Here is a 25949-nt window from a genome sequence, read left to right as displayed (position 1 = left end):
AATATAGTTGGCACACAATGTCACATTAGTTACAAGTGTGCAACAGAGAGATTCAACAAGTGTGTATGTTGTGCTGCACTCACCACCAGTGTGGCCACCGTCTGGGACCACACAACACGATCACAATACCATTCATTATATTCTGCGTTCTGTACCTTTCACTCATGGCATCATTGGGAGCCTGTGTCCTCCTGTCCCCTTTGCCCGTTTTGCCCATTCCCCTTCCCCCTTCCTCCGGCAGCCACCAGGTTGTTCTCTGTGTTTACAGGTCAGATTCTGCTTTTTGCTTTGTTTGTTTTGGTTTTTAGATTCCACATGCAAGTGAAATCACATGGCATTTGTCTTTATCTTATTTATTTCACTTAGTTTAATATCCTCTAGGTACATCCATGTTGTCACAAATGGCAAAAAAAATGTCATTCTTTTTTATGGCTGAGTAATATTTCAGCGTGTGTGTGTGCGTGTGTGTGTGTGCGCGTGTGTGCGCGTGTGTGCGTGTGCACGTGCCACATCTTTATCCACTCATCTATCGATGGACACTTGAGTTGCTTCCGTATCTTGGCTATTGTAAATAATGCTGCAGTGAACATAGAGGTGCACATATCTTTTCAAGTTAATGTTTTTTTAATTCTTTGGATAAGTACCCGAAAGTGGGATAGCTGGATCATTTGGTATTTCGAGTCTTAACTCTCTGAGGGACCTCCATACTGTTTTCCACAATGGCTACACCAATTTACATTCCCACCATAATGCATGAAGGTTGGGAAGGAGCTACATTTAATACTCTGTAAATGTAAAAGGAAATGTAACAGGTATGATATAGGTAAACATACAAGGAAAAAATATCCCCCCAAACTGGTTTTTAGGTGTTGGCAACTAGAACCACTAAGCAAAAATGTTCTATGCTTTCCTTAATGACCTTAACAAATAACACGAATCACATTAGACAAGCAGGATGCAAGTTAGGACTGAATGGGAGTCTAGTCAGTTGATCTTCTGGTTATAAATTTCTGTGATTCCAATTCATCCTTACTAAATATATCTAATTTTCCCCAGAGTTTTCTATTACTTACAGCTTTGAGGGGGTTAACATTCTATAAGGCTCAACTAGTACTGTATAAAAAGATTCTGTGGTTTTGTTAGTAGTATTTTAAAGCATAAACATTTTAAAAATATGAGACAAATCAAGATTTTTGAAGACTGCCTTTTAAAATTAGCTAAGGACAGCCAAATAGGGAGAAATAAATATTACTGTGCCTTTTAATACAACCTAGAAATAATAGGTTAAGCAGCATGACTTTGTTTTTTTTTTTGTTTTTTTTTTTTTTTTTTTTTTTGTAAAACATGACCTAACATCTATTAGTTTTACTTGATTCACTCTAACTTATTAACGGGAGAAGTAAATATTTGGGCTTTGAGCATAAGCTCATCATTATAGTTTATTTAATTTCCAGCCCGCTGCAGGAAGTAGTACACATATAGGCAGTACGTTGTTTTCTGTCTCGATGGCATAATTTTCCTAAAGTGCGTATATACCTCTGCACTAGTCCGTGTTCTTGAATTTGGGTCATGGCCACCATCTTCAACCACAGGAGGAATTTATTGGAAGGATATTGAGAAACTGCGAAAATTGTTAGGCAAGCTGCAGAACCAGGCCTAGACAGGAGCCAGGGGCAGCAAGAGCAGCCAAGGTGTCACTTGGTGTTTGGCCTCACGTGTCTCTGCTGGCACCGTCCTCCCTAGTCACCACAGTGCTGGACTTCACCGCCGGACGCTTGCGGTTGTGCACGGGCTGTGCTGGAAATAATCTCTCGCTGACCTTTGCCTCTGTGTCTGACCAATCGATTGTCTGTGTTTAGGGTACGTGCTCACATTTTGTCTTCAGAGAGATAGGGAGAGGGATTACCTGTTCCACTTTGGCTTCTGCAGTGAGAGGTAGAACCCTGCTTTGCCTGATCTTCGGACTTTTCCCCAAACAGGAGCAATTCAGTAAAAAGAACCTCTATGACAGTCTGCCATTTTGACTGTCCAACATCTATGAGGATACCTTTTCCGCATAGTTCTACATATAAAAAATTATTCTTACCTGTCCTAATGTAGTCCTTGTACAAATGAAAACACATTTCTTTCTCCCTGAAATGAGATAACCTGTTTATTCTAATCCTAAAGACTGTGACCAATTAGCTACTGTAAAAGATTCAAGCTATTTTAATTACCACTCTGGCCTTGCTGCCTGTTTATGGAATTATGCCTCCTTTCCCACTCACTAGTGGTTAAATGTCACTGCTTAGTGTCTTCCACTTTTCTTGAAATTGAAATGAGCAAACTGATGTCAGTGCCTTACTGGTCTGTTAAATATTTTTCACAGGTGTGAGTGTTCTACTCACGAATGTATTTTTCAAGGCCTTGGAAAAGGAAGTGTCTTCTAGGTCCTTTGGTTCATAGATGGAGAATGAGTGAAGGAATAACATGGGTGGCAATAATTTCCATCATTCCTGTGTCCTGAAGTGTTTTATTTTCTCCTTCCACATCATCCCCCAAATTGGTGGCATCTCAACTTTGTTTAGCATAGACCACCATGAGTCCAATTTCTAATCATCCAACTAGACAAAATTTTAGAACCACTTCCAGCCACTAAAGCTACCTTTTTGAACTCAGAACCTCTGGTACTGTACTTACATCAACAAAATCAGCTAGATCTAACATTGCTTCTCCTTCCTGGGTCAGCACACTCGGAATCTATTCCTGTACTTATTTCCTGCATTTTGTCCACGTAAATGACCGAATTCTTGCAATTCCTTTGATGTTTTTGTAATCAACCCCACAGAGCATGCTGTGATCTGATGGTAGTGGAGCAGAGTGTGTGTGTGTGTGTGTGTGTGTGTGTGTGTGTGTGTGTGTGTGTAAGGATGAGGCAAATAGGGATTCGTTCACTCTTGCAAGGTAATTCCCTTAGGCAGGGGTTTCTCCCGCCTTCTCAAGCAAGAGAGGAACAGTCTCTTTAAGCCTGCTAGCCAGGGGCCTGAGTGAGGATTAGGGATTCAGGATGTTCCCGAGCCCTCAGAGTCTTCCTATGTACCTCTACTCCGGGTCATTCTCCTCCCCATCCCCACTCTTTCCGGTCCGTGCTTCAGCTTTCGTAGAACAGTCCCGATATGGATACAGATTTAACTGGCCTGTAATTCAGCAACCTGGGGCATCAAACTGTGTGCATTTGTTTTTAATAGCTACCTCAGCTTTATTGTTGTAAGAGAAAAGACACTTTTCTTTAAAGTACCTGGGTTTCAGTCTGCTTTGAGCCTAGTTCCTAGGGATTTGACCTTAATATTCTCTTGATTCAGGTTGTCTTATGCCCTTAGAGTAGCAGATGCTCTGCCTCGTAGTCTTGAATTCTTCCTACCGTTCACATTGTTTTATTCTTGGCAGCACTCTCTGAATCACCTAGAGCTTCCCGTGGGGCCACAAGTGGTCATGAGTTACTTCGCTACACCACGTCAAGGCCTTTGCACAATCCCTTCCGTGAACACTAAGACGACGTTCGCTGGGCCTGCTAGGCCAAAAACCAATTTCAAATTGCCTATAATGACCTGCGGGGCTCTTGCTGGTAATCTCCCTGGTGCCAGTTTCTGAGTGCACACAACAGAAATCAACTCTGGCCAACTTCAGTAGGGTATGAATTTAGTAAAAGAATAATGAATACTATGTAGCTCACAGAATTGACAGGAAGATTAGAAAATCAGGCTTAGGCAGGATTGTTGGAAAGCCAGGCACAGCCAAGATTTCTAGATCTCTCTCTACAGACTCTGGTCACTGGTCAGTCATCAACACGCTGCTAGACTTCATTGCCCCCACACATTTACAGTCATGCCTTTGAATTCTTGATTTTTCTGTATCTGCTATGAATAATCGCTGTTAGACCTTGTGTCTTTGCATTTCCAGTTACAGTTAGGTAAGTTTGTTACCTTCCTGTGTTTTGGCTTTCAGGGAAAGAAGAAAGAGTATTTACTCCTCGTTAGTTTTGTAGTGGAAAATAGTTCCTACTTCTGATCTGTCTGGGGTTTCCCTCAAATCCGATGCTGGACAGCTAAAGTTGACATATATCCACTATAGTACCTGTTGCCTAATAGTTTTTTTGTTTGTGTGTTTGTTTGTTTGTTTTCATAAATCCTCCAGTAGAATGATCTGCTCCGGTAGAGCAAATATTTTTTGAGCCATTGTAATGCGCTAGGAACTGTGTTAGGCAATTAAAAAAGAATTGTAATACCATTCATCCTGATATCAAGATGGAATGATGGATAAGCATGGAGGAATTTGTATTATAATGCATTTATTATGAATTAAGAATACTGATCTATAAAGGTGTTTACTGTGGCTATCATTTTTTTAATTGTCTTCCAAATTATATGCATAATCTCTCCTTAAAATACCAATGAACAGTGAATAACACAGTGTCTAGGTAGTAAAAGGTGAAAATTTCACTCTGGATAATTCAATAATTCATACAGAACCACATTTGAACTTTAGTTTCCAGGTAGGATGGGTTTTGGAGAAATAAAATCCATTTGACCATGGATTTTTTAAAAACCAGTGCTTAACTTGATTTTCCTATAAATTCTGACTTCTACCAACATCTTTTTCCAATTGTTAGGTTCCCTGAGCTTTTCCTTCTCCTTCCATTAAACATGTAATACTTGTATTCAACTTAGACGTAAGAAAAGGTAGCCAGTATGTCTTTCAAGGGCATGAATAAAAAGCCATTATGATCAGTTGAATGTCCTTTATGGTAGCAAAGTGATTTTGTGAGTCAGTTGTATTACTCACACACATCTGTTTCCATGTGATTAGTCGTTTTAGCAACAGAAGACTTTATAAAGATGATCCATAAATTTACATATTCTGTTTTTCTCCCTCAGACTACAACACTAGCTCCAGTTACCTGAACGATTTCAATTTTTTTATGATGAACAGAATAAAATGTTTAGAGGACAAAAGGGAGATACACTTAATTAAGAGTTTTGTAATTTCTTACAGATGCTCAGTTATCCTTTTTATTGTTTTCTGTTGATAGGTGGAGCTGGAAGTCTGTCGTTTACTGTAGATGTTCATGGTAATAATGGACTAACACAGAAGAACGAGCAGTTGCTTATATGTTTCATGTGGATTTACTTTGTGAGATAATGGAAGGCAAAAAATTTCTACTCCTGATTCTTGACCTTTAAACATCATAGTGTTTGCTTTTCCAATCAATGGACACTTTCTTTTGAAGCCTTCATCTGTGCCTTGTCTTTTCATGGCTTGTGTAACAGTGGTGTGCTATTTCAAAATAAGTTCCGTGTGTGCTGCTGGTGGCTGAAAAGATGTCCTCACTGGGCTGGTTGTATTTCATTTATTGGACTCTCAGATTTTACCAGAGGAACTTCTAGGAGGTAACTCTGGATTCTAGCTGGGTTTCAAAGGGCAGTTAGTTTAACTTATTTACCGAACACTTGCTGTGAACCAAGAGGCTGTGGGCCAGAAGTGGGAGGCAAAGAGACAAAAAAGTACTGTCTGCTCTCAAGAAGCTTGCCATCTGGGCTAAGCTAAAGACATATCTCCTTTGCTGGCTCCTGTTCATGTTCTCCACCTCTAAAAATAAAGACACCATAGGATTTGGTCCTCGGACTTCTCCTCTTTTGTACTCATCCTTAGGTACTTTTATCCAGTCCTGCGTCTTTACGTGCCTCCTCTATTCTAATAACTGCCAAATTCATTCTCCAGCTCTGATCTGCCCCTGAGTTTCAGCCTAGTATTTCCAAAGGCCTACCTGACATCTCCACCTGAATGTTTAAACCTGTTGTGTCCCAAACCAAACTTCTGATACCCTCCCTTACCTTTCTCTGGCCCCTGCCTCTACTGTTCTGCAAGTCTGTTCCTCTGCAAGTTTTCCATCGCTCGTTTTTCCAGTTGCCAGGGACAAAACCTCAGAGTTGTCCCTGATTTCCTTCTCCCATACTCCACATCTAGTCGATTAGGTTTTTTTCTTTCAGTACCACTTCCAAAAATATATAGGCAATCTGTCTATTTCTTACCATTCGTTTTAGTTCAAGCTTCCGTCGTGTCTTACCTGTATTATTCTAGCACCCTCCTATATGGTCTCCCTCAATTCACCTTGCCCCTGTGGCTTATTGTCCACATGGGAGCCAGTTTATCAGAACTCAAGTTTATTTAAAAAACAAAAAACGAAAAAGCCTTCCCGTGCTGTTCCTGAAACCCATCAAGCACACTCCCACCTCAGGCCTTTGTACTTTTTCCCTCTGTGGAATGCACAAGGTTAACTGCATGGCTTTCTCTCTTTGGGATACCTTATCAGAGACTCCTCCCTGACCAGCTGATCTCAAACAGTGCGACTCTGTCTCCTGCAATTCTCTTAACCTACTTTTATTTTTCTTATTTAGCAACACCTGACTTGCATTTTTTATACGCTCCTGGCCTCCCCACACTCTACTGTAAGTTCTGTAAAGGCAGGGACTTCTGTTTTGTACTTAGTCCTAACCTCAACGCCTAGGGTGGTGCCTGACAAAACAGCCAAAATAGTTCAGTAAAATGACTGAATCTCCGCATATGCTCAGGGAGCACGAAGCAGGGTTACTCTGCTCTGCTGGAAAAGGTGGTACTTCCTAGACAATGAATGAGTCAACCTGGTGAAGGGGAGGGGAGAATGTTCCAGACCGGAAGGGCAAAAAAGGAAATAACTCCTGATGTGTAGTGATCTGCAGTGGTTTGAAATGCTTCGTGGAAAGTAGCCACAGTAGTCCTGGGCGGGAAGGTAGGAGCCAGGGCAGGGCCTTGAAGACCTTGGTATGCCATGCCAGGACACTAGGACTTTTTTTTGCATGCAGTGGAAAATCATTGAGACATTTCAAGTGGGGAAGTTCTCGGGAAGATTGTGGTTTCTATTTCGAGGGAGAAGCTTAGAGAGAACCAGTTAATAACTGAAACTTTGGTAAAGCAAATGTGCACTGGGGGTGGCTTATGTCCTTATGCAGAGGGGCACGTGAGGACTGAATTCCATTGTGGAATTTGAAATAGTCCTTAGAAAACGCACGGGGAAGTTCTACTTGTTTTCTGATATGTACAGCCCTGATTTATCTAGGGGTATAAGAGTATCATTTTTAGAGAAAAAGAAACCTACACGTTTGTGAATCTGTGCAAGTTAAAGCGTACTATCGTTTTTGCCTCACCATTTATCAAATGTCTGTCTGCATTGCCTATATTTATCAGTTTTTCCTTTATGTTGTTTGCTTTATCTCCATTTCCTCTGCGTGAATTTAAATTGCTTATTTAGTACTGAACTAATACCGGTCTTCCTCTGTTAAGTTTTAAAGAGAAACAAAAAGAAAACCCATGTAACTTTTCTTTGAGAAATCAACATATCATGTGAACATAAAGGAAAGGAAGCAAAAATAATATAAAAACAAGGAGGGGGACGAAACATAAGAGACTCTTATTAAATACAGAGAACAAACTGAGGGGTGCTGGAGGGATTGTGGGTGGGCGGATGGGCTAAATGGGTAAGAGGCATTAAGGAAGACACCTTGTTGGGATGAGCACTGGGTGTTCTACGTAGGGGATGAGTCACCGGACTCTACTCCTGAAATCATTATTGAACTATGTGCTAGCTAACTTGGATGTAAATAATAATAATAAAAAAAAATCAACATATCATGTATCTTTTACGGTTCAACTGTTTCTTTGGGGGAGGCGGTTGGTGGTTTTTTGTTTTTTACGTTTTTATTTTAATCACCTGGTGCTCATCACACATGTGCGCCCTCCTTAATCCCTGTCACCTATTTCACTCCTCCCCACCCCTTCCATCTGGTAACGATCAGTTTTGTTCTCTTTAGGTAAGAGTCTGTTTGTTGGTTTGTGTCTCTCTTTTTTCCCCTCTGCTCCTTTGTTTTGTTTCTTAAATTCCACATTTGAATGAAATCATACAGTATTTGTCTTTCTCTGACTGACCTATTTCACTTAGCAGGATACTGTCTAGCTCCATGCATGTCATTGCAATTGGCAAAATGTCATTCTTTTTTGTGGCTGAATAATATTCTTTTGTATGTATATACCACATCTTTTTTACCCTTCATCAGTCACTGGACATTTGGGCTGCTTCTGTATCTTGGCTATTGTAAATAATGCTGCTGTGAACATAGGAGTGTCTGTGCCCCTTTGCTACAGTATTTTTGAGTAGTATTTTTGTATTCTTTGGGTAGATACCAGTAGTGTGATTGCCGGATCGTAGGGCACTTCTGTTTTTCGCTTTCTGAGGAACCTCCGTATGTTTTCCAGAGTATCTGCACGAGTTTGCATTCCCACCGGCAGTATACCCAAGGTTCCTTTTTCTCCAGATCCTTGCCCAAACCTGTTGTTTCTTCTGGTTTGGAGTTTAGCCGTCCTGACAGGTGTGAGGTGTTGGTCTCATTGTAGTTTTGATTTGTATTTTTCTGACAATAAGTGACGATGAGCACCTTTTCATATGTCTGTTGGGCATCTGGATGTCTTCTTTGGAGAAATGTCTGTTCGTGCCTTCTGCCCATTTTTAACTGGATTATTCGCTCTTTGGGTGATGCATTTTAGAAGTCCTTTATATATTTTGGAACCAATCCTTTGTCGGATATGTCATTTGCAAATATCTTCTCCTACTCAGTAGGTTGTCTTTTAGTTTTGTTGACTGTTTCCTTCACTGTACAGAAGCTTTTTATTTTAATGTAGTCCCAGTAGTTTATTTTTGCTTTTGTTTCCCTTGCCTCAGGGGACCTATCTACTGCTGATGTCACAGACATACTGCCTGTGCTCTCTTCAAGGATTTTTATGGTTTCAGGTCTCACATTGAGGTCTTTCATCCATTTTGAATTTATTTTTGTGTCTGGTGTAAGAAAGTGGTCCAGTTTCATTCTTTTGCATGTTGCTGTCCAGTTTTCTCAACGTCATTTGTTGAAGATGTTTCTTTTTGTTTTTGATGATAGTGGGGAGGAAGTAAATTCACTGATTTGGGGGATCTCTTTTTTTCAGGCTTTGAATTTTGTTTTTCATGAAGAGTTAGAAGAGGCATAGCTCCAGTGAACAATTATTTGCTGGGAAGAGACACTGTTGTCAGAGAGAGCAGCAAAGCCAGAAATAGGTTTTCTTAAAGGCTTTGCTTCAGTTTTACTCTCCTTCGATACCTCACTTTCTGTTTGTCCTAAGGGGTCCCTAAACTATGCCCCGGGAAGTCCTTAATTATGTCAAGGATTATATTAGGCATTCCTCAAATGCTTATTGGCTTGTCATTAGTGGCATGCTTTTTAAAATATGGAGAGTATGGTTTTTTCCTCCTTAAGACTAATGGCTTTTCTAAATACAGCTGATTGTATCTTCACGTTATTGTGAGAGCAGGGCAGCAGCTTGTATTCAGACACCACCTCAGTGAAGGCTTGCTTTGTCTTGGATGCTGGAGAAATCCTAGTGTGCTGCATCTGTTACCTCGTATTCCTTCCAGACAGAGGACCTGCTGTTGTGAAGGAACATTCCTACATTGGACAGGAGTCTCTTGGGCTTCTCCATATTGCCAGGCTCCATCATCCTCTGACAAGGGCCGTGACACAGCACTCCTCCCATTCAGCTTCCAGTCTGATGAGAAACAAAAGGGGCTTTCTCCTTGGCGCACCACGGAGAGCCCCTGAAATGGTAGCTTTCCCTGTCGCTCACAGCCTTTGTCATTCCAATTACCTTGGGCTTGATTTTGACTTCTTGCCACTTTCCCAGCCCAGCAGAAGATAGGCTACCTTCCTCATCTTGATTGGAGTTATATATGAGAATTTGCATATACCTGCAAAGGAAAGAGAGAATGAGAATCGGTCCGCCCACATCATGGTCTTGGGGGAAATGATCTTTGGCGTCTCGACTTTTGTTTTGGCCAGGGCAGGGGCCAGTTTTCATCTTTGTTTTGCTTCTGTTTGCTTTTTAGGATTAAAAAAAAAATACTGAGAACAATAAAATAAAATACTCATGTTCACGTTATTCAGAACTGGTGATTACTAATATTTTACTATTCACTGCCAGTTTATTTTTTAAATTGAAAGTAACAGTATCACAGGTGAAATTAGAGGAGGTTTTTGCCCCTGTTCTCAGTCCTGTTTATGCCAAGAAGTAATCCCTGGCAAGAATTTGATGTGTATCCCTTCTGTCTACTTAACTATATTGTATATATCCATAAAAATATAAAATGGGATTTTATAACTCTGTGTTAATATGCACTGCAGTTTCTTCTCTCCGTCTATAACTTTTCAGTCTCCTCTTTTCACTTTGTATTTTGTTGAAAAGAAGTTTCAAAAGTTTGCCATTAAATGTGTCAGTCTTTCACTCTGTGGTTTATTCTTACTCCATCTTTTCTAACAGAATCTTTTCTTTTCCAGAGATCACTTAAGATAATCTCCTGGCTTTTTTTCGAAATGTGTTTTCACATTTGTGTCTTTGATCCACCTGGAATCTGTTTTTGCAGATGGTGTCAAATAGAGATCTGAGGGTTTGCTTTTTTCCCCATATGGATAATTGGTGTTCACCACTGATCTTTAATGCCGCCTCTGTCATATATCTCATTTTTTATATGCATGCGTGGTTCTGCCTCCACCCTGGTCTTTTCCACTGGTGTATGTGTCCTTTCCTATACCGTTACAAAATCATGAAATCACATTGCAAAGTCTGAATTCCCATTAAGGGCAGGTCTCTACACCTAACTGTTTCTCAGATTACCTTTGAGATTGTAGCCTCATTTCCCTAGTAAATTTTAGGGTTGACTTACCAAGAACCACAAAAATCCTGCTGCAGTTTGGATTCTGATTGTAGTGAATTCACTGACTAATTTGGGAGAATTGACAGCTTGATACTATTTTGTCTTCTCATCTGTGAACATAGGAGATCTTCCCATTTAATTCAGAGCATCTTTTATGTCCTTCAGCATTGTTTCTAATTCTCTCTCAAAGGCCTCGTGCATATTTGTTCAGTTCTGTTTCTAGGCGTCTTATGCATTTTGTTGCTATTTTAAATGAAATCATTTTTTCTGTTACTGCTTTCTAATTGCCTATTGTTGGTGTAGAAAAATGCTGTGTATTTGTGTGTGGTCATGTAGCCATCGGTCTCGCTGTCGTATAAGATAGTTAATCTCTACTTTCTTCTGGGTTTCTGGGTAGACAGTCCTGCAGTATAGTATTATCAGTAAAAGAGGGCATCGTCATCTTGTTTCTCACTGTTTCTCACTTTGCTTCCAAAGTTTCGGTGTGAAGTATTTTGATATGAAATACGACTTTTGCTGTCGGTTTTTCATAGTTGTTTTTCATATCAGGTCGAGGTACTTACTGCCTCTGTTTTTCTAAGAGTTTCTTTTAATATGAACAACTATTGTTTTTTTACAGAATGTTCTTTCTGTAGTGAGGTGAACATGTTGTTTTGATAATCTGAATTTTAGTGATGCATTTTTCAGATAGTGAACCATCTTTGCATTCCTGGAATATTCAACCTGGTTGTAAAATATTAAGTGTTCTTTTACAACACTGCAGAATCTAATTTTGTGATTTTATTTAGGATGTTTCCATCCATTTTCATATTTAAGTATTTGGTATTGGTTTGTAATGTTCTTTTCTACTGTTCTTTTCTGGTTTTGTTATTGAAGGTTATATTATTAGCTTCATAAAATGAATTGGATTGGTAATTTTATATTTTTCTATTAAAGTAACTTTTTCATTTAGTTTTAACTTTTTATAGTCATTCATAATATTCTTAGGATTTGGGAATAGGTGTTTATGTTTTTAAATTATTTTATTCTATTTAATTCTCATTTGGACTGGGTGATGCTTCACATGGAACCCAACTGAAAATTTCTGAAACGATATAGACCATAAACCAAGTCCTCCCACTTTTGTTAAAAAATGTTTATTTATTTATTTATTTTGAGAGAGAGAGAGAGAGAGAGAGAGAGCGAGAGAGAGAGCGCACGCACATGAGCAGGGGAGGGAAAGAGAGAATCCCAAGCAGGCTCCGTGCTGTTGACACAGAGCCTGATGCGGGGCTCAATTCCACAAATTGTGAGATCATGACCTGAGGCAAAATCAAGAGTCACATGCTTAACCGACTGAGGTGCCCCTCTTCCCACTTTTATCCTTAGCAGCAGCTATTCAGATATGTGGTCCCCAGGTAACTACTGACACTGTTTTCTTGTTACAGTTACATTGCTGTTTAGTGCATAACTTTTGTACATAGCCTTGCTTTTTCTTACTTAACAGTAGATCTTCAACAACATTCTATAATGCCCTTATTACATATTTGTACACACACACACACACACACACACACACACCCTCTATATAGTTGATCTTTTGTGATCAAAGTGCTGCATTAATAGTCATCTCCTTTTTCATTCTGAATGTTTATTTCTGCCTTTCTCTCTCTTTTTTTAATTGGTCCTACTGAATGATTGTATTTTTAGTAGTATCCTTTGTTTAAAGTTAGGTTTATTGAGGTATAATTGACAGAGTAAGTTCTATTTTTAAGTGTACATTTCTGAGTTTTGACAAAACTACAATTATGTAACTACCAACACAGAACATACAACTGTTCTATCGCCCAAAAAAGTCTTTCCCTGACCTCATCCTCTGGCATCCACTGATCTGTTTTCTGACCCTATAGTTTTCACTTTTCCAGAATGTCACATAAATAGAATCACATAGTATGTAACCTTTTCTTTCAACTGAAATTTTTATTGAGATAATTGTAGATTTACATGTAGTTGTAAAAAATAGTACAGGGGCGCCTGGGTGGCTCAGCCAATTAAGCATCTGACATCAGCTCAGGTCATGATCTCACAGCCCGGGAGTTCGAGCCCAGTGGTGGGCTTTGTGCTGACAGCTCAGAGCCTGGAGTCTGCTTCAGATTCTGTGTCTACCTCGCTCTCTGCCCCTCCCCAGCTTGTGCTCTCTCTCTCTGTCAAAAATGAATAAACATTAAGAAAAAATTAAAAAAATATATACAGCCAGGTCCCATGTACCCTTTATCTATTTACTCCCAATAGTAAAATTTTGCAGAATTGTAGTACGGTATCACAACCAGGATTTTAGCGTTGATAACAGTTCACTGATTTTATTCAGGTTTCTCCAGTTTTACTTGTACGTGTGTCTGTGTGTCTGTGTGTATTTTAGTTCTCTACGTTTTATTGCATGTGTAAGTTTATGTGTCCACTGCCATTGTCAAGATGAACAGTTCCATCACCAATGACCTTTCACATTGCCTTTTTATAACCACACTCTACTCCCTGCCAGCTCCCCTATTCCCATCTCTGTCCCTTAGCAACCACTAATCTTATCTTCATTTATAAAATTTTGCCATCTCAAAAATGTTAGAAAAATAGAACCATACAGTATATAACCTTTTGGGATTTTTTTTTTTTTTTTCACTTAGCTTAATTCCCTGGAGAGTCATCTAAATTGTTACACGTATCAGTACTTTGTGCCCTTTTTATTGCTACGTAGTACTCTTTTATTCTTTTTAATTAATACCTACTCAAAGCGTCACCGATCCGTCTATTTTTACTAACCTCTTTTTTTGTTTTAAGTTTATTTATTTTGAGAGAGAGAGTGTGTGTGCGAGTTGGGGAGGGGCAGAGAGAAGGGGAGATCGAGAATCCCAAGCAGCCTCTGCACTGTCAGCGCAGACCCTGTCTCAGAGCTCTATCTCGCAAACTGTGAGATGGTGACCCGAGCCAAAACTAAGAGTCAGACACTTAACCAACTGAGCCACCCAGGGGCCCCTGCTTTGTAGTAGTCTATGCTATATATGTACTAAAGTTTATTTAACCCTTCATTTATTGAAGAACATCTGGATTGATTCCAGTTTGGGGTTATTACAAATAATATATGAATATTCTTGTATAGGTTTTTTTTATGAACATAAGTTTTCATTCCTTGGGATAAATGCCAAGGAGTGCAATTGCCGAACAGCACGGTAGTTGCATATATAGTTGTTTTGTTTTTTTTAACTTGTTTTATTCTTTATTTTTTTAAATTTACATCCATAGTTTTATAAGGAGCTACCATACTGTTTTCTAGAATAACTGTATCATTTTACATTCCCACCAGCAATAAATGGGTGATCAAATTTCTCTGCAGCGTTTTCTTGCTGGCATTTGATGTTGTCACTTTTTTCATATTTTAGCCATTCTGGTCAGTGCATAATATCTCCTGATGGCTGATGACTTAATCCTCTGGAATTCGCTGATGGCTAAAGATCTTGAATACCTTTTCATGTGCTTATTTGCCATCTGTAAAGCCTCCAGTGACATATCTCTGTGGTTTTTGCCCAATTTTTGATTGGATTGTTTCTTTCCTTACTGTTGAGTTTGAGAGCTATTTATATGCTTGAGATACTACTTTGTTAGATATGTGGTTTGCAAATTTTTTTCTATTAGTATGTAGCTTTGTCTTTTTATTTTTTTCCTGTGAGCTTTCATAGCACAAAAATTTTTAATTTTGATGAGACCCAATTTACCAGTTTTTCCTTTTATGAATTGTGCTGTTAGTGTTAATAACTCTGCCTAGGCATAGATATTGAAGTTTTTCTTGTTTTTTCCTAAAAGTTTTATCGTTTTACATTGTACATTCGAATCTGTCATCCATTTCGAGTTAATTTCAGTGCAAGGTGGGAAGTTTAAGCTGAGGCTCTTTTTTTTTTTTTTTTTTTTTACCTCTAGTTGTCCAGTTTTCTAGCACTATTTGTTGAAAAGGCTGCTTGACCCACTGCATTGTTTTGCAGCTTTTTAAAAAAATCGTGAGAGTGTGTTTGTGTGGGTATATATCTGGGTTTTCTGTTCTGTTCCACTGATTTATGTCTCTTATTATTCCACAGGTACCACACTGTCTTGTAGCTGTATAATTAGCTTTCATATCATATAGAATGATTCTTCCCACTTTATTCTTCAAGAGTATTTTAGTTATTCTAGGACCTTTGCCTTTCTGTATAAATTTTAGACTAAGTTTGTCTCTGTCTACAAAAAATCTTGCTGAGATTTTGATGGGAATTTTATTAAACCTGTAGATCAGTTTGGGGAAGATTGACACGTTTACTATATTGGATCTTCCAATGCATGAACACAGTATGTCTCTTCATTTATTTAGGCCTTTTTAATTTCTTCCATTGGCATTTTATAATTTTCAACATACAAGACTTACAAATCTTTTGTTAGATTTACACCTGAATATTTCATGTCATTTGCAAATATAAAAATTTTATTTATGCCTTTCCAATCTGTATGACCTTTTTCTTTTTCTTGCCTTATTGCAGTGGCTAGAACTTCCAGTACTGTGTTGCATACGAGTGGTAAGAGTGGACATCCTTGCTTTGATCCCAATCTTAGGGAAAAGCATTCAGTCTTTTACCACTAAGTACAATGTTAGCTATGGGATTTTTCATAGATGCTCTTTATCAAGTTGAAGTAGTTTCCCTCTATTTCTAACATGCTGAAAGTTTTTATCATAAATGGATATCAGTTCTTTTCAAATGCTGTTTCTGTGTCAGTCTGATTTCTCTTGGTCAGCTTATTGATACGAGAGCTATATTGATTGATTTTCAAATGTTGAACTGGCATTAGATATCTAGAATAAATTCCTCTTTATCATAGTGTATGTTTCTTTTTTTACATTTTTGGATTCGGTTTGCTAATACTTTGTTGAGGATTTTTGTGTTTAAGGTCATAAGAGAGATTAGTATGTAGTATGCTTCTTTTAAAAAAATGTATTTTATGTGCTTTTGGTATCAGGGTAACACTGGCTTCATAAAATGAGTTGGTAAGTGTTCCCTTCTCTTCTGTTTTCTGGAAAAGTTGGGTACAATTGGTGTTAATGTTTTTTGTCATTTAAAAATTTTTTTAAATTTTCACTGTAGTAAAATACATATAACAAAATTTGCCATCTTAACTATTTTTTTAATTGTGGTAAAATGTACATAACGTAAAATTTACTACCTTAACCACTTTAAAGTGCAGTTTGGTTGTGTTAAATACATTTCTATTGTTGTACAGCAGATCTCCAGAACATTTTTCATCTTGTAAAACTGAAACTCTATACCCATTAAACATCATCTTCTCATTACCCACTCCTTCTAACCCCTTGCAGTCACCTGTCAATTACTATTCTTTCTGTCCCTATGAATTTGACTATTCTAGATACCTTCTATAAATGAAATCGTACAGTATGTTTTTTGTGACTGACTTATTTCACTTAGCCTAATGTCCTCAAGGTTCATCCATGTTGTAGCACATGACAGGATTTCCTTTTTTTTTTTTTTTAAGGCTGTATAATATTTTATTGTATGTATATACACATTTTATTTAACCATTCATCCATCAATAGACATTTGAGTTGCTCCTACCTCATGGCTATTATGAATCATACTGCTGTGAATATGGATGTGCAGATTTCTCTTTAACACCCAGCTTTATCATTCTTTGAATCCCAGAAATTGGGTTGCTGGATCCTATGGTAAAACTCTTTTTAAATTTTTGAAGAACCACCATACTGTTTATTTTCATAGTGATTGTATCATTTTACAGTGACACCAACAGTACACAACAGTTCCAATTTCTCCACTGACCAACACTGATTATTTTGTGTATATGTGTGTAAGTTTGTTTTTTTGTTTTTTGGGGGTTTTTTTGGAAATAGCCATCCTCATGGGTGTGAGGTGGTGTTTCACTGTTGTTTTGATTTGCATTTCTTTAATTACTAGTGATGTTGAACATCTTTTCATATGCTTGTTGGCCATTTGTATGCCATCTTTGGAAAAATGTCTATTCAAGTCCTTTGCCTATTTTTAAATCATTTTTCTTTCTTATTTTTTGTTATTGAGCTGAAGGAATTCTTTATATATTTTGGATATTAACCCCTTGTCAGATATATGATTTGCAAATATCTTCTCCAATTATGTAAGTTAGCTTTTTCTCTGCTCATTGTATCCCTTGATGCACACAAGTTTTTAAGTTTGAAGTAATCCCATTTGTCTATTTTTGCTTTTGTTGCCTGTACTTTTGGTATAATATCCAAGAAATCATTGCCAAATCCAATGTCAGTGAGACTTTTCCCCTATGTTTTCTTCCTAGCAGTTTTATAGTTTTGGGTTGTACATTTAGGTCTTTGATACATTTTGAGTTAATTTTTGTATGTAGTTAAGATGAGGATCCACTCTAACTTTTTTGCATGTGGGTATTCGATTTTCCCAGCACTGTTTGTCCTTTATGTATTGAGTGGTCTTGACAGCTTTATTGGAGATCATTTGACCACATACATGTTGTTTTATTTCTGGCCTGTTTATTCTCTTGCATTGGTCTATATGTCTGTCTTTTTTTTTTTTTTTTTTTTTTTTTAAACATTTATTTATTTTTGAGACAGAGAGAGAGCATGAACAGGGGAGGGTCAGAGAAAGAGGGAGACACAGAATCTGAAACAGGCTCCAGGCTCTGAGCTGTCAGCACAGAGCCCGATGCGGGGCTTGAACCCACAGTCTGTGAGATCATGACCTGAGCCGAAGTCGGACGCTCAACCGACTGAGCCACCCAGGCGCCCCTATATGTCTGTCTTTATGCCAGTAACAAACTGTTTTGATTACTGTAGCTTTGTAATATTTTGAAGTAAGGAAGTGTGAGTCCTCCAAGTTCATTCTTCCTTTTCAAAATTATTTTGGCTATTCAGGGTCCTTTGATATTCCATATGAATTTGAGGATGATTTTTTTCTTTTTCTGCAAAAAAAATGCTATTGGAATTTTGATGGAGATTGCATTGAATCTGTATATTACCTTGGTTAGTATAACATCTTAATAATATTAAATATTTTAATCTGTGAACATGGAATTTTCCCCATTTATTTGTATTTATTTCAGCAATGTTTTGTAGTTTTCAGTGTTATTTTCCTTTTTTTTCCTTTAAATATTTTTCTCTTTTTTTAATGTTTATTGATTTTTGAGAGACCACAAGTGGGGGAGGGACAGAAAGAGAAGGGGGGACAGAGGATCTGAAGCAGGCTCTACGCTGACAGTAGAGAGCCTGATGTAGGGCTTGAGCTCATGAACCATGAGATTGTGACCTGAGTCGAAGTCAGATGCTCAACCGACTGAGCCACCCAGGTACCCTTGTTGTTTTCCTTTTTTTAAAAATGCCATTTGGGGGTGCCTGGTGGCTCAGTTGGTTAAGTATGCCAACTTCAGCTCGGGTCATGATCTCATGGTTCATGGGTTTGAGCCCTGTGTCGGGCTCTGTGCTGACAACTCAGAGCCTGGAGCCTGCTTTGGATTCTGTGTGTCTCTCTCTCTCTGCCCCTCCCCTGCTCATACTCTGTCTCTCTCAAAAATGAATAATAAACATTTTTTATAAAGTGCCATTTTGATTTCTACTACCTTTATTATTTCCTTCCTTTTGCTTGATTTGCTCTTCTTTTTCTAGCTTTTGAGGTAGGTAGGAATGTAGATTATTGATTTGAGGTCTTTCCTAATAAACATTTAGTGCTTGAAATTACACTCACAGCACTGTTGGCATCCCATGTTTTGATGTGTTATATTTTAATTTTCATTCAGCTCTTTGTTTTTAAAAAATTATTTGAGGCTTTCTCTTTGATCTCTAGATTATTTAAAAGTTGAATTTCCAAGTATTTAGGACTTTTCATAAATTGTTATCTTTCTGTTACCGATTTCTACTTTGGTTCTCTTATGGTCAGAGAACATACACTAGGTAATACTAATTCTTTTAAATTTGTTAAAGTTAATTTTATGTCCTATCTTGGTGATTATTTCATGTACTTCAAAAAATGTGTATTCTGCTATTGTTGGGCATAAAATTCTATATATGTCAATTGGATACTGATGATTGATTGTTTTGTGCAAATCTCTGTTCTTGCTCATTTTCTGCCTAGTAGTTTTATCATTTCCTGAAAAGAGATGTAGGCACCCCTTTGAGTCTCCTTTCTTTTACTAAACATGATGCATTTGATATTCATCTATCTTGTGTATATCACTAATGAGATCCTTTTTACTGCCCAGTAGTATTCTTTTATATAGATGTAACAGTTTAGTGATTCGTCAACTGAAGTACATTTGGAGTGTTTCCTTTTTTTTTTTTTTTTTTTTTAGCAATTTATTAAGAAAGCTGTGATAAATAGCTACAGGTTTCTGTGTGTGAATACACTTCTTCTTTCTCTTGCATAAATACCCAGAAGTGGAATTGCTGAGTCACATGGAAAGTATATGTTTAACTTGCTAAGCTGTTTTCTAAAGTGGCACACCATTTTGCTTTCCCACTAACTACATGTGAGAGTTCCTATTGTTCCACATCCTTATCATCACTATTTTCAATTTCTTATTTCTGTTTTGTTTTTGTTCTGTTTTTTGTTTTATTTAATTTTAGCCATTCTAATAGATGTATAGTGGTATCTCATTGTAGTTTTAATTTGCATTTCCCTAATGACCAATGATGTTGAGCATATTCTTAGGAGCTTCTTTGCCATCCAGATACCTTCTTTGGTGAAATGTCTGTTAAAATCTTTTGCCCCTTTTCGTAGTAGGTTTTTTGTTTTCTTATTATTGGATTTTGAGAGTTCTTTATATACACCAGATATACATCCCTTGCCAGATGTGTGTTTGGTACATTTTTTTCTCTCAGTCTGGCTTCTCATTGCATTCCTCAAATACTTTTTTCAAAACCAGTAAAGAAAATTTTGAAGACATTCAACTCACTGTTCTTTTTTCCTTTTATTGATCATGATTTTGGTGTGATATCTAAGAAATTTTTGACTAACCCAAGATCACAGAGATTATCATGTATGTTTTCTAGACATGTTACAAGTTTTAAGTTTTACATTTAAGCTTTTGATTCATTTGAGCTAATTTTTGTATATGGTGTAGAATATGAATTTTTTTGTTTTGCTGAAACTTTGGCATATGAGTGTCAATTGTTCTAGCAGTGGTTATTGACAAGACTATCCCTTCTCTATTGAATTGATTTTATACTTGTGTTGAAAATCAGTCAACCATATAGGTAGACTCTACTCCTGGATTCTCTGTTCTTTTCTATTAATCTATGTGTCTGTCCTTTTTGGTAGTATCCCATTGTCTTGATTCCTGTCACTTTATAGTCTTGCAATTCAGGTCATGTTGGTCCTCCAACTTTGATCTTCTTTTCAAAGTATTGTGGCTATGTTAGTTCCTTTGCTTTTTCATATAAATATTAGGATAAGCTTGTTGAATTCTAGGGAAAAAAAAATTCTTCTGGGATTTTGACTGTGGTTGTGTGGAATCTTGCAGGACAATTTGAATAGGATTGACATCTTAATAATATTGAGTCTTCCTGTTCATGAACCAGTATATTTCTCCGTGTATGTAAGTCTTATTTGATTTCTTTCAGAAATTGGTGTTTTGTATTTTTCCACATATAGATCCTGCTCATATTTTGTTACACTTATACATAAGGATTTCATGTGTTTTAGTCCTGTTAAAAATAGTATTTTTTATGTTCAATTTTCAATTGTTCATTGCTAGATGTAGAAATACGTGTGATTTTTGTATATTGACTTTGTATTCTACAACGTTGCTAAACTTATTCTAGTAGTTCTTTTATTTAGAATTATTGTAGTAGATTTATTGTAGACAATCATGTTACCTATGAAGTACAGTGTGTATTTTCTTTTCCAATCTATATAACTTTTTAAAATTTTCTTTTTCTATTTCTTATTCTTTTTCTGCATCTGCTGAAAAATTTATACAGTTTTTCTCAGTCTGTTCATATAGTGACTTATATTGGCTGATTTTTTAAAATGTTTAACTAGCCTTAAATTCCCAGGATAAATCTCACTTGGTTATAATGATTATCTCCTTTTTATGTTGGTGGATTTCATTTGCTAATATTTTGTTGATGATTTTTTGCATCTGTTCATGAGGGATATTGATTTTTAATTGTCTTTTCTTATAATGTCTTTGTCTCATTTAATATTGGGATAGCACTTGCCTCATAAAATGAATTTGTGAGTTATCTCTCCTCTTCTCTAAAAGAGTTTGTGTGGCATTAGTATTATTTCTTTCTTAAATATTTTGTAGAATTTTGTCAGTGAAGCCATCTGTGCCTGGTGTTCTTTGCTGGAAGCTTTAACTATGATTTAATTTATTTAAGAGATATAACTTGATTCAAGTTATATCCTTCTTGAATGAGCTTTGGTAGTTTGTGTCTTTGAAGAAATTAACCCATTTCATCTTAGTTATTGAATTTATGGGCATAAAGCTGTTCATAATACTCACTTATTATAAACCTTTAAGGTCTGTAGTGTCTGTAGTGATGTTCCTTTGTTCAATCCTGATACTGATATCTTCTTTTCTTGATCAATTTGGCTAGAGGTTTCTCAAATTTGCTCCCCTTAAGATCCAGATTTGAGTTTTATTGGTTTTCTTTTTTCCCCCTGCATTATATTTCACTGATTTCTGCTAATATCTTTATAATAATTCCTTTCTTCTAGCTTTGGGCTTAATTTGATCATCTTTTTCTAGCTTCGTAAGGTAAAAGCTTATGTCATTGATTTGAGACCTTTCTTTTTTTCTCTTATAAACATTTAATTATATAAATTTTCTTCTAAGCACTGTGTTAACTACATTCTATACATTTTCATATATTGTATTTTCATTTTCATTGAAGTCAGATATTTTTTAATTTCTCTTGTGACTTTCCTTTTCTTACACATAGGTTATTTACAGGTGTGTTGTGTATCTTCCAAATACTTGGGGATTTTTCAGCTATCTTTCTGTTAATGATTTCTAGTTTAATTTCATTGCAGTAAGATAACATACTTTGTATTATTCTGATTCTTTTTAATTAATTGAGATATATTTTTGGCATAGAATATGGTCTGTTTTGGTCAGTACTCCACATGTACTAGAAAAAAATGTGTGTTCTAATGTTGTTGGGAAGTATGTTTTATAAATGTCAGGTCAAGTTTTTAGTAGTATTCATGTCTTTTATGTTTTTAATGATATTCTGTCTGTTTATTCTATCAATTATTGAGAAAGGAGTGTTGTAGTCTCCAACTGTAATTGTGGATTTGTTTTTTTGTACCTTCACTTCTGTCCGTTTTTGCTTCATTATCTTGAAGCTGCATTGTTAGGTACATACACACTGAAGATTGTTATGTCTCCCTGTTTGAGTTTACCTCTCCCTATCTAATGGTTTTGCAGTTGTCTCTAACTAGCTTCCCAGCCTCCGGTCCCATGGTAATTGTAGTTAGTACCTGTCTAGTCACCTAGGCAGCAGGTGATTTGATTCAATTCCTGGTGCCAGAGCTGTCTTTTTCATTCTTTTATCTAGACCCTTTGCTCTAAAGAGCATTGGATCTGTAGCAGTTTTTTGCATTCTTATTTTCTGTTCAGCCTTACATCCCTCCAACTCTACCCCTGCTTCATGCAGTGAACCTGGCTTGAGTTCCTCTCTCTCCCATAGAGTACTTTTACTCTCCTTTGACTAACAGGACTTTAGCTCCTGACCGCCACCACCTGCTTTGGGTTTGGGATCTAGTGGTTCTGTGGTTTACTTGTGTGCTTTGCATTTCTTTTCTGTGTCTGGTCATAGAAATGTCTATTATTTCTGAGGCTAGGCTGCCTTCTTGGAATTCAACCTTTCATATTTTATCCATTTTAAATCTCTATGTTTGGGGCAGAAGTATATTAAAATGTGAATTTATGGAGTCATTTTGATCAAAGTCCTAATCATGTTGATAAATGTAGATCAAAATAATTCTTTTAACTGCTGTATCATATTCTATTGTATGGATAGGCCACACTCTGTTTATCCAATCACTAAGTTATTTGACAGCACTTGAGTTTAATAGTGAGTTGAAACAAATTCTATGATTTAAGCCTTGATGAAATGTACTTAGTATGAAAAATACTAAGTTCAGCTCAAGTACTTTGCCATGTGTGAGAGGTAAGGGTAAATAATCCTAGAGGTAGGTAGAATACAGAAGCTTGAAGAAGACCAGTGAGAAAACCTCTGTGGCTTACACTAAGTAAGAGAATGAGATCTGACATGGAAGATCATAAAGAGAAAAGGGAAGAGCTTCCAGGAAGGAATCTTGAGAACTACCTGAGTGTAGATGGTCGAAAGGAACGAGAACCCCTAAAAAGAGATTGAAAAGCGGCATTTGAAATACGGAAAGGAGAAGAGAATTTCCAGAACAGTATTACTCTAGCAAACCATAAAAGTGGTGAGAATTAAGACAGAATGACAGTCTGAGAACAAGACCTGAGCGCTATCTTCCACCCTTCCGTCAGAGCTATTAGACCTTGGGTTCACAAACTGCCCCAATTACTGTATCTGTAAAATGCATACTAGAAGATCTCTAAGATCCTTTTTGTGTCTAACATGCGATGTTTGTGTGTTTAATAAATAGAATATCAGTGACCTTGAGAAGACTGTTTTAGTGGTGTGTGAAAGCTCAGTTGTAGAATTGAGATTTCTACATATGCCATGATGTGATACCATATCAAAATGAGAGACAGCATTGTATAGCAAGAGAGATTAAATGCCAGCAATCAGATGTTTGGAATTTACTTTGAGTCCATAATGCCTTAGGAAACAGAGTAAACTAAATTAATGTATTTCTTCTAGTTATTAAGTGATTTGGTTAAACCAAGCAAACCATCAGAGATTTTTCATGTATTATATGTCACATTTCCTTAAAGAGAGGATTAGGGATTTATTTTAGAGTAAGATAGCTTTATTGAAAATAAAGATTCCAGGGGCACCTGGGTGGCTCAGTCAGTTAAGCGTCTGACTCGTGATTTCGGTTCAGGTTATGATCTCACACGTTTGTAGGATCAAGCCCCGCTTTGGCCTCTCCACTGATGGCCTGGGCCTGCTTGGGATTCTCTCTCTCTGCCCTTCCCCAACGTCTCTCTTCCTCTCTCTCTCTCTCTCAAAATAAATAAACATTTTTAAAAAAGAACTCCTGAACAGAAGTATAGTATATATTACATTTTAGCATTTGATTATTACAGTACACCCTTGTCAATAATATCTTTCAAGGTGGGTTTATGGCATTTTGCCCACTTCAGAAGTGAGACTTATAATGTACTGATTGATTGAGAATATTAATATAAATTGAGATTATTTGTTTTGAAGAATACTTAGTCATCAGAAACCATTTACCTCTTAAGACTATAGCTGTGGGGCCAGTGCTGAGAAAAGCTCAGATAATACCAAGTTCGCAGCTGTAGGTCAGTTTGGATGGACTGTTGAATAGTGAATAAAATACCTGAACTGGAAGACTAGGAAGAAACTGGGATCTGAAATTTACTGGGCATTTTGTAAGATCACGATTTTTTTTATATTTACTGATTTTTTTCCCTGCTTAAAGAGAATCCAAAATAAGAAAATGGGGATTAAACATATTCTCTTAAAATCATACTTGTTACATATGTAACCTTTAGGGGAGCATATTTAGGATGTGTACTGAGTCACAACTCTGATACTTTTCCTTCATTTTTATAGAATAAAGAGTGAATGTGTTAGAGCCCATATCAAAACTTCCATCCATGTGCAAAAGTCTAAATTTTAAGAGTTAAACAAGTGGGAAGGCAGGTGCAGAAGTGGTAATGTTGATGGCAAAAAATAAGTTTGGAAGGTTATAAAGCAACCAGATAATGAAGGGCCTTTTATAGTCACTCAGTTTTCTATTGCTGCTGTAACAATTTACCCTAAACTTAGTGGCTTAAAACAACATCTGTTTGTTATGTCACAGTATCTGTGCGTCAGAGGTGTGGGCATGGTGTGGCCTAACCGGCTTCTCTGCTTAGCATCTCACAGGCCAAAATCAAGGGGTTAGCAGGGCTGTGTTTGTTGTTGGGAGCTCTGGAGAAGAATCCCCTTTCAGGCTCATTCAGGATGGTGGCGGAATTATGTTCCTTCTCATCCTTTACACGTGGCCACCTTCATCTTCAAGCCAGCCGCGGTATATCAGGTTCTCTCATGCTTGGAATCTCTCTTGATTTCCTCTTCTGCTGCTGCCTGGAGAAAGTTTGCTGCTTTTAACAGCTCATATGATTAGCTTAGGTCCAGTGAGTGAATCTCTCTGTCTTACGGTCAACAGTACCATATGACATAATATAATCTTGAGAATAGCACTCAAGGGGATGAAGATTGTGGGGGCCAAAATTGTGCCTTCCACAATCACAATAAAGAGTTCAGGCTTTTTTCTTAAGGGCTTTATGTGATTTTCAGTAGAGGAGTGATGTGGTCACGTTTGTGTTTTATAACAATCGCTTTGGCTGTAACGTAGATAAGAGTCAGTTTGGGGCCACCGTGAAGTTATGGGAAACCATTTGAAGGAGTGTCGTTTGAGATTCAGTTATAGGTAACAGAAATCATCCTAGCTATGTTCAGAAGAAAGGACTTAAAACAGGGAATAAAGTGCTTACAAACATTTTGGAGATGGCTGCGTCCCTAGGATTACCTTTAGAATGTTGCCACAGACTGGCCCCCCAATGGCACTGCTGCCTCTGGTGGAGTCAGACAAGGAGAAGCTCACAAAACTGCTGTCCCTGGTGGTGGATCACAGCACCTTAGCTGATCTGGGGATCAGCAAACTGCTGCCAGGGATGTTGACCCTGGGAATGCAGGGAATGCAGGGAACTGCCATTTGGTAATAGGGAGCCTGTGCCCAAACTGTTCTCATAGCATCTGCTAGATCCATGATCTGTGTCTCCAGGACTGTTGAGTGTAACTGATAGAAACTGAAGCTCACCTGCAAAGATATGTGGGAAATGGAGTTTTTAGCTTTCCAGTCTTGGCAATCCAGGAGGAAGGCATTCCAGAGGAGGTTGAAGCACATGCTGAGAAAGCTCGTCCACAGAAAGCTCTAGCAATCCAGGT

General features: G+C 37.4%; 1 protein-coding gene across 3 annotated transcripts in view; it reads left to right on the top strand.

Annotated features, from left to right (window-relative positions):
• Positions 1–25949, top strand: part of TBCEL (tubulin folding cofactor E like) — a 76176-nt gene that overhangs the window by 42690 nt on the left and 7537 nt on the right. For 2 of the 3 annotated variants that reach the window (XM_060605053.3, XM_060605052.3), the window contains one exon: positions 5069–5107. The exons of the other annotated variant lie outside the window; for it this stretch is intronic. In XM_060605053.3, the coding sequence (XP_060461036.1) occupies positions 5069–5107 (39 nt within the window). The remainder of the gene's footprint in view (positions 1–5068; positions 5108–25949) is intronic. 3 annotated transcript variants of the gene reach the window in all.

Source organism: Panthera onca, chromosome D1 (genome assembly GCF_046562875.1).
Source record: "Panthera onca isolate mPanOnc1 chromosome D1, mPanOnc1 haplotype 2, whole genome shotgun sequence".
Taxonomy (NCBI): Eukaryota; Metazoa; Chordata; class Mammalia; order Carnivora; family Felidae; genus Panthera; species Panthera onca.
The sequence above is the reverse complement of the archived record's forward strand: the minus strand, read 5'-3'. Positions and strand labels throughout refer to the sequence as shown.